At 43.0% G+C, this 12,765-nt stretch overlaps 1 protein-coding gene across 1 annotated transcript in view; it reads left to right on the plus strand.

Moving 5' to 3' along the window:
* The first annotated feature begins 4,157 nt into the window (after positions 1-4,157).
* LOC119388909 (tissue factor pathway inhibitor) overlaps positions 4,158-12,765 on the plus strand; it is a 33,348-nt gene continuing 24,740 nt past the window's right edge. Inside the window, exons 1-2 of the mRNA XM_037656270.2 lie at positions 4,158-4,273; positions 10,101-10,308. Of these exons, the coding sequence (XP_037512198.1) occupies positions 4,225-4,273; positions 10,101-10,308 (257 nt within the window). The 5' untranslated portion in view covers positions 4,158-4,224. The remainder of the gene's footprint in view (positions 4,274-10,100; positions 10,309-12,765) is intronic.

Here is a 12,765-nt window from a genome sequence, read left to right on the forward strand (position 1 = left end):
ACGTTGAACTACCAGGAAGTTCATCGCCTATTTATTAATTAAAAGGTGACTGCGGCAAGAGCTTGAAAGTCTGCGACAACTTTACAACTAATAAAAATTTGTGTGTTACAAATCCATCATTTCTTTGCGCGAATTGAGCGGCGAAGGGCAAATGAAAAACGGGTGTTAAGCTGACGTACTACAACGCGAGAAAAGAACAAAACAACAAACGCAAATGCTGAAACATCGCTAAGGGCGAGGACTTAACTAACCTGCTTCGACGCGCACAGCAAAGCCCACCACATGGGTATTCACAAAGTAACAATTTTAGAGAAAATACACGGTAATGTAGACGTTAATAAACGCAGCACATATTTCACGTATGAGAAACACGGAAAGTAACATGCGATTAAGGAAAGAAACGACTTACTGAACGCGATACGAACACAAAAATCCGGCGGAAAGTTTGCGAGTTGTCAGGACACATCGGCGCTCATCTGCGGATCGCTCTTCAAAAGTCAAAACAATCAAGTCCGATGAAGAACAGGACAGCTGCCTTCTCACTGTGGCATCGTCGTCGAATCTCCGTATCCATAGAATCGCGGCATCCTGTCTCGGTGTCCGACTCCGTTTTTTCCCGATGACTCTTGACTGAATACTGAGGGGCGCGCGGCGCGCGCCCGCCGATACCGGGAGCCCGAACGAGGGAAAGTAACCGCCAGTCCGCCACTGACTGATGAAGAATAGCCGCCGGCCAGAAGGGGCCGAAACGCGCACGCAACTTCCGAGGTGCCGTCGTTCCCGCCATCTCCCCCCCCCCCCCCTCTCGTTTTCAAAGGCATTGAAAGCCCGGAGCCACGTTTGAACCGTCGTGGGCGGAGCAGCCGTCAAGTGACAAGTGTTTTATGACCAGCCACCCCCGCGCAACCCCACTGCCGGGAGGAAAGGAAGTAAAATTGCTGAGCAAAACATGGCGTCGCGCTGCTTCTCCGGCCTCCCGATCACCGAGAACATTTGTTCGAAGTGAACACGTCTGGTTGCGTGAAGCGTTGAGAGTCCAAACATAACTCATCGCTCATTTGGAGATTCCGCGGGCGATACCGTAGTATTGGACAGCACGTCGTTGTAGCACGCACACAAATAAGTTACAATCCTGTAATCCAACCAGTCGTGTAGCAAACACAAAAATACGTGGTGTGGTTGAAGTGACATGAAATGTTTTGATTGTTCGCCGCTAATAAAGCCGTCAGAAAAATTTCGGTGCGCGTGCGCAAAAGAAGCAGACTAGAATTCTATTCTACTCCATTAACTCATCAACGCTATATACAGCTTCAATCAATGTAAAGGCAGGGTTTTTTTTTATACAGTTGCGTTGTGTACGTTGGCTGTATCACACAATTAACTTTTAACAAGCATTGCAAAGTGAGATTTTGTTTTCTGTTTCCTTTCTCATAGATGTATTTCCAACAGCGCGCAAAACTCAGTTGAGAACTTGGTACTTATTTTACATTGCTCAACATCTGTAAAACGAATTTTGTCCAACTATTTCGCATATATTTTGTGCCACACTAAATGCCAACCTAAAAATCAAGACCCTGTGTGCGCCATTGTTCCCTTTCTTATAGATTGGAATTTGCAGTTTTGTTTGTTGGCTGACAACGATGGACTGTTTTTGCCATCTTTATACAGTAAAAGCTCGTTAATTCCACACTTATTAATTCGGAAAGTCGGATAATTAGGACGCGTTCTCTGGTCCCTGCAAGCATGTTTATTGTTTAACGGCATCACACTCTCGTTAATTCGGCCATACCTGTCCGCAACCCGGTTAATTCGGACGAACCTCTTAGTAGGGTGGGGGACGCTGCGACGAACCTTTGCCCCCCCCCCTAATGGGGAACCCTGCGCACGCCTATGGTGATAAGTAACCAGAAATCTTCTTTGAGATGCGCTGGATGCCGGACAAAGTGATTTTCATAATAGCGGGCATGCAGGTGGTGGCTCGATTCGGGCTAACCTTCCCTCAGTGATGGTAAAAGGGGAAAAAAACATTCTTGCCGATTAATCATGCATATGCTTGCCAGTGTTTAAGACATTGGAGCGACAACGTGTAAGTCTGGACAATATTGTCCGGCGCGTAGCATTGGCCGTCCAATATTGTTTAACCAGTCAGATTGACTGGACAATATATCCAATCTACTGCCATTACTTAACCAATATTGTTTTACCAACGGATAAGCTGGCCCAATATTGCCATCCATACGGCCTGGTTCTGCCAATATCGTATTTACATCGGGAACCATGGGCCGTTGTTGCCAACCTCAAAGAATAGCACGACCAATATTGTATGTTGGCTGGCAAAGATGGACCATTATTGGCATCCTTGTAGGCTGGCTTGCCAACATTGGTTTTATAGTGGTTTGTATGGGCCATCATTGGGCCATCGTTTCCCAACGTATAAACAATATTGGACCAATGTGCTGTGCTGCCTGGGTTGATTCCTCAAAAAGCCGCTTATGGTGGTGGGCCTCGAAGTCGACGACTCGGGACTCGTCAAATGCGATACGGTGCTCGTTCACCTCGCTGTGGCCAGCAAGTGCACTCCTTTGTCGCTCGAACTTGCGTACCCTGTTGCCAGGTCAAAACGACAAATAAGTGCCGAGACATAAAAAACTAGCCAATATAAAGCCAACTTGAGCCAAGCGCAGTAAAAGTAGCCAAAATTAGCCACACATGTGTGAAAACAGCTGCGAAGTTGCTGTTCAAATGGCTAAATTCAAGAGCCATTTGGTGGAAATGTAAACAAGTACAGCAAAAACCGTTCTGAATGATAGTTCCTGAGATTAAAGCATGAATTGTTGACTTTAGCAATCTTTTCGTACAGGATGATGAGGTTTCTTGCGCTACTGCAAAAATGACATTCTCTTCACGCATATTGCGTGACCTTTCCTATGAGGGTAAAAGTGCCAGCGACAATAAAAATGAGTAAAATGTGTATTGCATGAGTGTACTAAAAATCACAGTTGCTGTTATTGAAGCTTGAATCATAGTCACTTCCGCAATCGCTTCTCGCGTTATGACGAAGTCCTACCAATTAAAATGCTCGAGTCCCAGTCTGTACCTGATCCTAAGAAACGACACAAGCATTTCGTCAGATATACAGTTTCTAATGTCAATGAGGGCAGAGTGTCCTGGGTGTCCCTTCGAGTCCCAGCACTTATCCAAAAGTATTTTCTTTTGTGTAATTCAAACGCCAAATTCAATTTTGGGACTGGAAGCACTCCTTGGTCACCATGTTTTGACACCGCACACGCGAACGCCAGTGGCTGCGACGTCATGCAATATTGCTAATTTGATTCACATTGAGGAACAAGAAACTCGCTAAAAAGTAGCCAAGTAGCTAAGACGCTTTTTCTACCGCCACCGGCCTAAAAAAAAGGTTGCCAAATTGGCGCAAAGGAGCCAAACTGGGCAACCCTGCTTGCGGACGTCGTTCTTGTGTTGTCTCAGTCTCTCGCGGCGAAGATCTTTGCTTACCCCACGTGTGAAGCGTCACAATCCGCACATGGAATGGAGTAAACAAATTACTGTGCTTTATCTTAGGGGCGGCCAGTCTTTTGGGCGCGGAAAAAAGCGGCCGAGAGTGGCCAATGTGTCACTTTAATTCCCTGCTCCGACAGGATGCGTGCGAGCGCTTCACTGGTGCCTTATCCGCACATGCTTGGGAAGCGGCGGGTCAGTGTCCTCTGGAAGGAGTCAGCGGGGACGGGGCTGGCGGCGTGCAACCTTTCAAAGTATTTTGAGTAGCAGTGCTTTAGAAGGCCGCATCTAACCTTCAGTTCCTCCTTCTTTCGCTTAGCCTTCGAAGAACAAACCCTCCTGGCACGGGTCAAACACTCTGGACTCAGCTACATAACATTTTAAATAAAATGACATTAGCTTATCCCGATGCGTATTTTCCTTCCCGTGACGTAGAGGGTATATTTTGAATACACAAAAAAGGTGACCGCACTCACGTTTCGCAGCTCCATGTCTACGAAACAGAAATATCAAGAGACGTTAACATTCGCTTTTAACCTCATGAAAGCAAAAAAAATCCTGTGGGCTCTTTTTAAGGGCAGTAGCAATAAACGTTGCTCATTGACCATAATTTGTTATTTCTAGGAGGATAAAAGAAGCAGGGAAAGCATATCTCTGCCCACCAACATTTTATGTTTGCGGACTGTCCATCTTTCCCTAGACAACGCCATGATTTCAATTGGACATGTTTTCTTCTGGCTTGTGCTCTCTTTAGAAGGTAGGACAACAGGCGCACGTCCAATATTTTTTTTACATTGGAGCTGTTTAAGGCCGTGATTAAGCCGGCGTTGTTGATGACGTTCTCGTTCGCAAAGCCTCGCCGGTATGTTCCACAGAAATTGGGCGAGCTCCACTACTCACCGCTGACAAGTGCTGCAGATTGGGCAAGTTGGTGCATTACAATATCGTACTGGTATAGCACAGCTCACGTCCACTAAAAAATGAAGCTGTCTATAGTCTAGTGGTTATGGCGCTCGACTGCTGACCCGAAGGTCGCGGGATCGAATCCCGGCCGCGGCGGCTGCATTTTCGATGGAGGCGAAAATGTTTGAGGCCCGTGTACTTAGATTTAGGTGCACGTTAAAGAACCCCAGGTGGTCGAAATTTCCGGAGCCCTCCACTACGGCGTCTCTCATAATCATATCGTGGTTTTGGGACGTTAAACCCCAGATATTATTATTATGAAGCTGTCTATAACTTCAATGTTCAATGATGGCTAGAGTCGTGCGCTCTCCGGAAAACAGATAGATAGATAGATAGATAGATAATAGACAGATAGATAGATAGATAGATAGATAGATAGATAGATAGATCATTACATATCAAGTTTACCCGTCGGATTTTCAACCATCTGGGGTCATGCTGAACAAAATCGTGCTAGTATATGTGACTGTGATAAGCAATTATCGAAAAAAAATTGTGTCGCCTAGAGGGCGCTTTGAACTTTGCGCATGGAAGTGAAACTGTGTGGTGCTAAGTAATTTCTATAGAAAACTAGTTTAGGCCACTAGTATGAAACATTTTTTTCTTTTAATCTAAAGGCGCTAATCTTTCACGACTATGCTAGTTTATTCGTTTATATTTTAACTTTTCTTATTTTTGGCCTTGACAAAAAATGGCGAAACTGCATGTTTAGCGTTTTTCAGAACAAGCGCAGATTTTTTTTCGCGAGGTATATATTCGCATTGTGCGCTTTATAAGTTAATATATTAAATGACAAAGATACCGCGGGAGCGAATAAAGCAGAAACGTTGCCAAATATTGTTGTAAAATTTAGAAAAATGGCATTTTGACCAATATTTCAGCTTCATTTCTGCAATGTAATGTTCCAAGTAAAAATATCTCTTACACGTTGTTGTGTAGTATGGTTTGTGTGTATAACATACAGAAAGAATGAAATGAGAAACTTTTGTTTTAAGCGAGAAAATAATTTTTGAACTAACGAACCACAAGGCGGCACGAAGTTTGCCTTTGTCTCGCCTTCACTACATAGAACGTAAGCGCAGGATTCCAGCGGGCGCCTTTTCGCAGCGACTAATGCAAGTCATACAACTCCTTGTCACTTATTTGAGAAGTACTGCTGTATAAAGCAACAGAAACGTCAATTATGCTAAAACGATGGGACGGTATCATCCCGATTGGACCATCAAAGTGAAGGTAATGTTCAACCGTTTCATAGTCCAAATGGACAGAGATAAAATGTAGTCGACGGCGTGCAGGACAGTTCTAGGGCGTCCTGTTTGGCTTCTGATAATTAAATGACATGGCCTTAGGTAATAATCAATGGCATATTAAGACTAGTTTGATTCAGTTGTTTTTATGATGTTTAAGGTATCAGTCACCAGTGGCGTGGCCAGGGGGGGGGGGTCACACCGGGCCCGTGACCCCCCCCCCTCCCGAAAATTTTTTGCCATGGCATACAGAGCTCAAAATGACACTCGATCACATCTGCCTGCCCGACCTCCACTTCAGATCAAGGAGATGCCCCCCCCCCCCCCCCCCGACAAAAATTTCTGGCTACGCCCCTCAGTCACCCTTACCGCACGGCATTTTTTACATTTTCAGCCCGCTTGGACCATGAAGAAAAAGGCGGCTGAAAATGTTAAAATGCCGTCCGGTAACGACGATTGATGTGTCATTTATGGGCACGCTATCCAATCATCTCGAACGTGTATATCTAGGATACATTTTTTCATCAGGCAGCCCGGTGGTAATGAATCACGCGTTGACGTATACCTTAAACATTTTAAAAACAGCCTAGGCAAACTATACTTTAATAAATCCGCAATTCATTATTACGAAAGGCCATATAAATTAATTATGAGAAGCCAAACACGACGCCTTAAAACTGTCCTGCAGGCCGTGAACTACATTATATTTCTGCCCATTTGGACTATCAAGCGGTTGAATATTAATTTCGCTTCGATGGTCCAATGTGCAAGATACAGTTCCATCGCTTTAGCATAATTGGTGTTTTTACATTAGATACATCAGTACTACCTAAATAAGTGGCAAGGAGTTGTACAACTTGCACTAGGCACTGCGAAATCGCACCCGCTGGAATACTGCGTTGACGTGCGATGCAGTGAAGGCGAGGCAAAGGCAAACTTCGCACAACCTTGTGGTTGTTGAGTTCGAAAATTCTTGTCTCGTTAAAACAATTACTCATTTCCATCTTTCTGTATGTTAAACCCACAAAGCGTACTACACAACGATGTATAAGCCATATGTTTACTTGGAACGCTACATTGCGAAAATGAAGCCGCAAAATGGGTCAAAATGCTATTTTTCCCAACTTTGCCACAATACTGTAGCAATGTCTCTGCTACATTCGGTTCCGCGATATTTTTATCATTTAATATATGAACTTTTAATGCTCACTATGCGAATATATAACTCGCAAAAAAAAAATAATCTGCACTTGCTCTGAGAAATGCCAGACGTGCATAATTTCACGCCCTTTCGTCAAGGCCAAGAATATTGGCTTAAAACATAAATGACTAAATTATCACAGTCATGAAAGATCGGCGCCTTAAGATTAAGAAAAAAATTTTTTCGTAGTAGTGGCCCAAGCAAGTAATATTGTATAAATTATTTACCGCGACACAGCGTCACTTCCGTGGGCAAAGTTCGAAGCGCCCTCTAGGCGACACAAATTTTTTTTCCCAAAATGTAATGCCTGAATAGCTACTTATCACTCACATACACTGGCACAATTCTTTATATATATATATATATATATATATATATATATATATATATATATATATATATATATATATATATATATATATATATATATATATATATATATATATATATGTATGTATACAGGAAGGTATTTGAGACACGACGTACGGAGCACGTGAAAAAGCAAGAAGTTTTGTAATCCTGATCAATGTCACCGCTGTATTTCCGTCATTATTACTTTCACTGTTTCAGGTATTTTACTGTCACTACTTTTTTATTTTTATTTTTTTTTGTCATCTTGAACGCGCATCTTTCACGAACCGACTGTCATTACTGTCTTTGTATGAAAACGCTTATGGCCATTCCTATCGTTGCCGCTATATACTAACACATGTATCCCGTTAAGCCACCTCACTTGCCAATGACTGACACATTGTGATATCACACAGTGCTGTATTTTTATCAGTGAAAAATTTCTTTGTACCGATATAAAATTGCCTGTTTATTATACTAGAACACGTGTTTGGGGGCCCCCAATATTTGGCATATGTAAGTGCGCAATTTTTTATGCTCTGTATTCCTAGACGAAGGCCGGTCCCACGGCCGAAACGTCGAAATAAACTGTGCTCCGTACGTCGTGTCTCAAATACCTTCCTACAGTATCAGGGCCTGCGTGATACTTCCCATAACCCTCATATATATATATATATATATATATATATATATATATATATCAAAAGAATATTCCTGGCTATCCGGCCGAAAGCTCAGAATAAATGTGGTTATGTTTTTCACTGTGACTTTCTCTTATATATATATATATATATATATATATATATATATATATATATATATATAGAGAGAGAGAGAGGGAGAGAGAGAGAGAGAGAGAGAGAGAGAGAGAGAGAGGGGGGGGGGGTTCCAAGTCAAGCATTCATATGCCTATATGGTTAGGTAGCGCACTTTCGACGGGGACAAAAAAAACAGTCACCAACTAGCCAGTCACCACTGATCACCATGATCACCATGATCACCATGATCACCAGATCACCATGATCAGTCACCAACTAGCCCAGCTCTCAACCTTATCAAGCATTCATAGCAGCTTGCAAAAAATCGCCGAGCTTTTTAGAGAAAGAGAACTTGTTCGATGATTCAAACTACGTTGACTGCCACTGGGTCATTCTGCACCCACCAAATGTCCCAGCCCTTCTGGCGACCATCTCAAATGTATTCGAAAAAAATGTCGCTGATTTATTGCATTTAAATCAGTAAATTGCTAGAATATTTCGGAGAGAGAGAGAGAGAGAAATAAACGTTTATTTGTGAAACAGTGTTCCGAGCGATGCTCGTTATTACCCTAAAGTGGGAGGGCTCCCTAGTCCAGGAACCCTCTGGCTTCAACCGCCCTCTTGGCCCTGATGACAAGTTGTCGCTGGTCTTCCAGGTCCTCGAGGGCGAGCTTGGCCTCCCACGTTTCGGTTAGGTGGTCGTCGTTCGTGTTTAGTGCTGGATTGACGTCCGTCTCCGGTTGCATATTGAGGTCTACATGACACGGACATTCCAGGAGCAAATGTGCCAGGGTGTCCGGTACGCTGCAGAGCGGGCACATGAAGCTATGTTTCGTTGGGTAGAGGCGGTGCATTAATATTCCATGTATGTGTGTGTTGCTTTGCAGGCGTCAGAGAAAATATTTTTTGGCCACGTGGGTGCCTTCCGAATTTCCCAGAATGTCGCCTGGCTGTTTGTATGAAAAATTATTTTGAGAGCATTAGTTCTTGTTTCAATACCAAATTTGGTTAACATATTAAGCAAAGGCATTTGCGTAAGGTGTTTCAAGGTCAATGATATTAGGACACTTTTTCTGCCATATACGCCTTTGGAATTTTGCCAAAATGTTTCATTTTTGCATTTTTTGCCTTGTGATATTGCGCTATGTATGAATATCTGAGTAATGAATACTTGCTCTACGAAAGTTATATTTTGCGTTAAAAATATTTTCAGACCCCTAAAGTTTTAAACTTTACGAGAATAAATCACAAATTTCAGAAAATTGACATTGTTGTCCACAGTGAGACGCAACTTACGCCACGTGGTCCTCCCATTAAAAATCAGCTTTATACCTCAGTCGAAAACAAATAAACAGCTCTTCTAATATGGCAAGTTTTATCATGAGAATTTTTGTTTTAAGGAAGAAAATTTTTGAAGTTCCCCATTGACGGCATTGGGGAACTTCAACCAGAAACCTGCCGTACGACCAAATATTAAGATAGCCGTCAATGGGGAAATTCAAAAATTATTTTCTTATAAAGCGAGAATTGTAGTGATAAAACTTGTCGTATAAGAAGAACTGTTTATTTGCTTTCTCGTGAAGTTAAGAATGAGGGGTCAGAAAATACTTTAAGGAAAAATATACCTCCTCTAGAGTAAGTATTCTATTGCTCAGATATTCATACAAGACGCAATATTGCAATGAAAAAAGTGCAAACACAGAACATTTTGGCAAAATTCCTGGAGGCGTATATGGCAGAAAAATTGCACTAATAATTTTGACCTTCAAACGCCTTACACAACGGCCTTTGCTTATTATGTAAACAAGATTTGGTATGGAAAAAGGCAATGATACTATTAAAATAAATTTTGTTACAAACACCAGCCAGACGACATTCTCGGAAAATCGGAAGGCACCCACGTGACCAAAAAATATTTTCTCTCCGAAATATTCTAGCAATTCACTGTTTTCAATGCAGTAAATGAGCATGATTTTTTTCGAATACATTTGAGATGGTCGCCAAAATGGCTGGGACGTTTGGCATGGAATTACCCCACTTTGTATGTCCTATTGTCATTCACAGGAACTGCACAAGAGCCAACGTGCAAGCCTGGAAAGAAGAACCAACATGTTATGTGGAGTTGTTACACAGACGGAAATAATAGAACGTGTTACGAAAAGAGTTTCTATTACAATGCTGGTGCAGATCAGTGTACACAATTCAGTTATAACGGATGTGGTGGAAATGGGAACAATTTTCCCTCGCTAGAGGACTGCACAGCCCACTGCAAGTAAGTGTGTCTAAACATGGTGTCACGCTTAAACTGGGGGCTTTCATATATATTGACAGTTTACTTCTCTCAGCACCTACACTGGTTTAAACAACTGCAGTATTTTAACAGCGCAACTGTTCTAGGGCTGGACTTGGTCGCGGACCAAGCGGTATTTCTAGGGGGCGTTGGCCAGAGAGGCGGTAACCAATGTGAGGCCGCGCTGGGTGCGATGAGGAGATGCGCGATTGAGGCATAGCGAGCGGCTATTTGCTTCGTGTGCCTCCGATAGCGGCGCTGCTAACGGCGCTCACGTGACGCAATCAGCGCCACTGGTCTTTTTTATTCTGCTAGGCTGGCAGATCAGCTGCATTTTCATTATAGTTTGCTCGCGTACCCCGGCGCTCCTTTATTACTAACTGGACTTTCTTGTAGTCTTCGTTCCATAGATAGCTGCCAGGGCTGCCAGCATTGCAGGAGGTTAAGCTACGTTTAGATTGAATGCATCGTCTATTCCCTATACCATCCCTTATCGTAGTGGGAATCATGCCCCTCTTGTTAGTAATGCAACTCAGTGGCCTGGGTGGTGGTAAACTTTCTTACCCGAAAGCGCCAACGTCTTGCCAAACGAGTTAATCAGAGTGTACAAAACTTTGGAAGCAAAGCGCAATCGATTTAAGGCCTATTCACAAAACGCAGCGCTGTATAAACAGCACTTGAACGAAAATTTACACTTCGCTCAAAACTGTAGTTATGTGGACGCCTGTATACAAAACGTTTGCCGAAAAAATAAAATTCATGTGCTCAATGACAAGTGGTTTACTGCAGAAAACTAGTGTGGATTCTGCTAGCTGGCACTACATATAAAAAATAGGGGCGTGCGAATATTCCTCTTTCGAATTCAAATCGAATAATACACAATCAGATAATTCGATTCGACTTTCGAATAGCTAGTGTTCGAAGTTTTCAATAAATCGGCAGGACGAATATCTAAAAAGCGACAAAGGTCCAATGATGAAACTTGGATAGGGTGGGGTGGCTGAAACTAACGCAAATGATGATGATGATATCTGGGGTTTAACGTCCCAAAACCACGATATGATTATGAGAGACGCGAAACTAACGCAAACATCATTATTGTACGCCTTTGGTAAAACTTTCACCGATATGTTGGTTCAAAAGCGAGCGCATGTGCATTTTAAAGAAGAGTATATCATTCCCGCACGTCATGTCTCCAGCAAACAAGGCCAGGGAACAGTCTGGGAGACTGGAATAGCTAGCGTCAAAAAATAAGCAGCACACTGGGCTCACACCTTATAGGCAAGAGGTTCAAAAATACTTCAGTGAGCCCCGAATCCTAAGAAACAATGATCCTTTGAAATACTCGAAAGAGCATGGAGCTGCACTTTATCCAGGTGTCGCCAAAACTGCATTGCGATACCTTCCCATCCCTGCTACTGAGGTGACCAGTGAGCGCGTGACTTGAACTGGGCGAAGCACTGTAACATCACGGCGAGAGAGCCTGAAGCCAGGTCACGTGGAACAGCTTGTGTTTCTCCACGACGCTTTGTAGTCTTTCGGTAGCAGTCACGCACCGCGTTATGTGCTCGAGGACATGAGCAGATTTCATTGTTTGCTCTTTCTTTCAATTTTCAACAAAATTTTTGTATTCAATATTCGATTTGCTATTCGATATTTTTGGCCACTATTCGGCACTAATCGATTCGAATTCAATTCGAGGCGACATTTCCCTATTCGCACACCCCTAGTTAAAATTTGTTACACGTACCATCGGTGACGAATGTAACACGAGCAGCGGTGCGCGAGGTGCAGTTTGCACCGTCATGAATAGATATAGGTACGCTCATGCGGTTTGCTGCTCGTGCGCCATATTGATGCTTTCGATCGCGCGGTGCTGCCTAATTTTATAAGCGCGCCTGCCCATGGTGATGACTTGGGCTATGCGTTTCAATGTTCGCGTTTCATTTGACGCCGATAGTACGGCTTGGTAAAAAGTTGGGGGAAAATCAGCGAAAGGCGCCAAGAGAACGGGAGAGAGTGATCTTTCCCGCGTTCTTTCTGGCCGTTTATTCCTGTTCTTTAACGCACTGTAATAAGATTGAATGTTATGTCTTACAATGATCGCACCACGCTCTATCAGGACTCGGCCATCGAGAGTGATTTACACTATTTTATTCCATATAAATCTTATTACGACTTTTCGATACGAAAGCTTTATATTCATTAACGTTAGTGGGATTACACTTATTCTCTTTAGCGTACACTCAGACGACCATCAGCGGGTCAGAAAGCGTCGATTTATCAACGTAGGAATTAATATATCTTGCATAAAATAACGCCGAAGTAGCTGTCAATATTTCATAATACCGTCGCGTATTTCCTGTTTCCTCGCGCTCCCTACCTTACCTAAATGCCTAAATTTTAAGTACTTGCGACGCGCTTTCACAGCAGCTGCTG

The sequence above is a fragment of the Rhipicephalus sanguineus genome, chromosome 4 (assembly GCF_013339695.2).
Source record: "Rhipicephalus sanguineus isolate Rsan-2018 chromosome 4, BIME_Rsan_1.4, whole genome shotgun sequence".
In the NCBI taxonomy this organism is placed as follows: domain Eukaryota; kingdom Metazoa; phylum Arthropoda; class Arachnida; order Ixodida; family Ixodidae; genus Rhipicephalus; species Rhipicephalus sanguineus.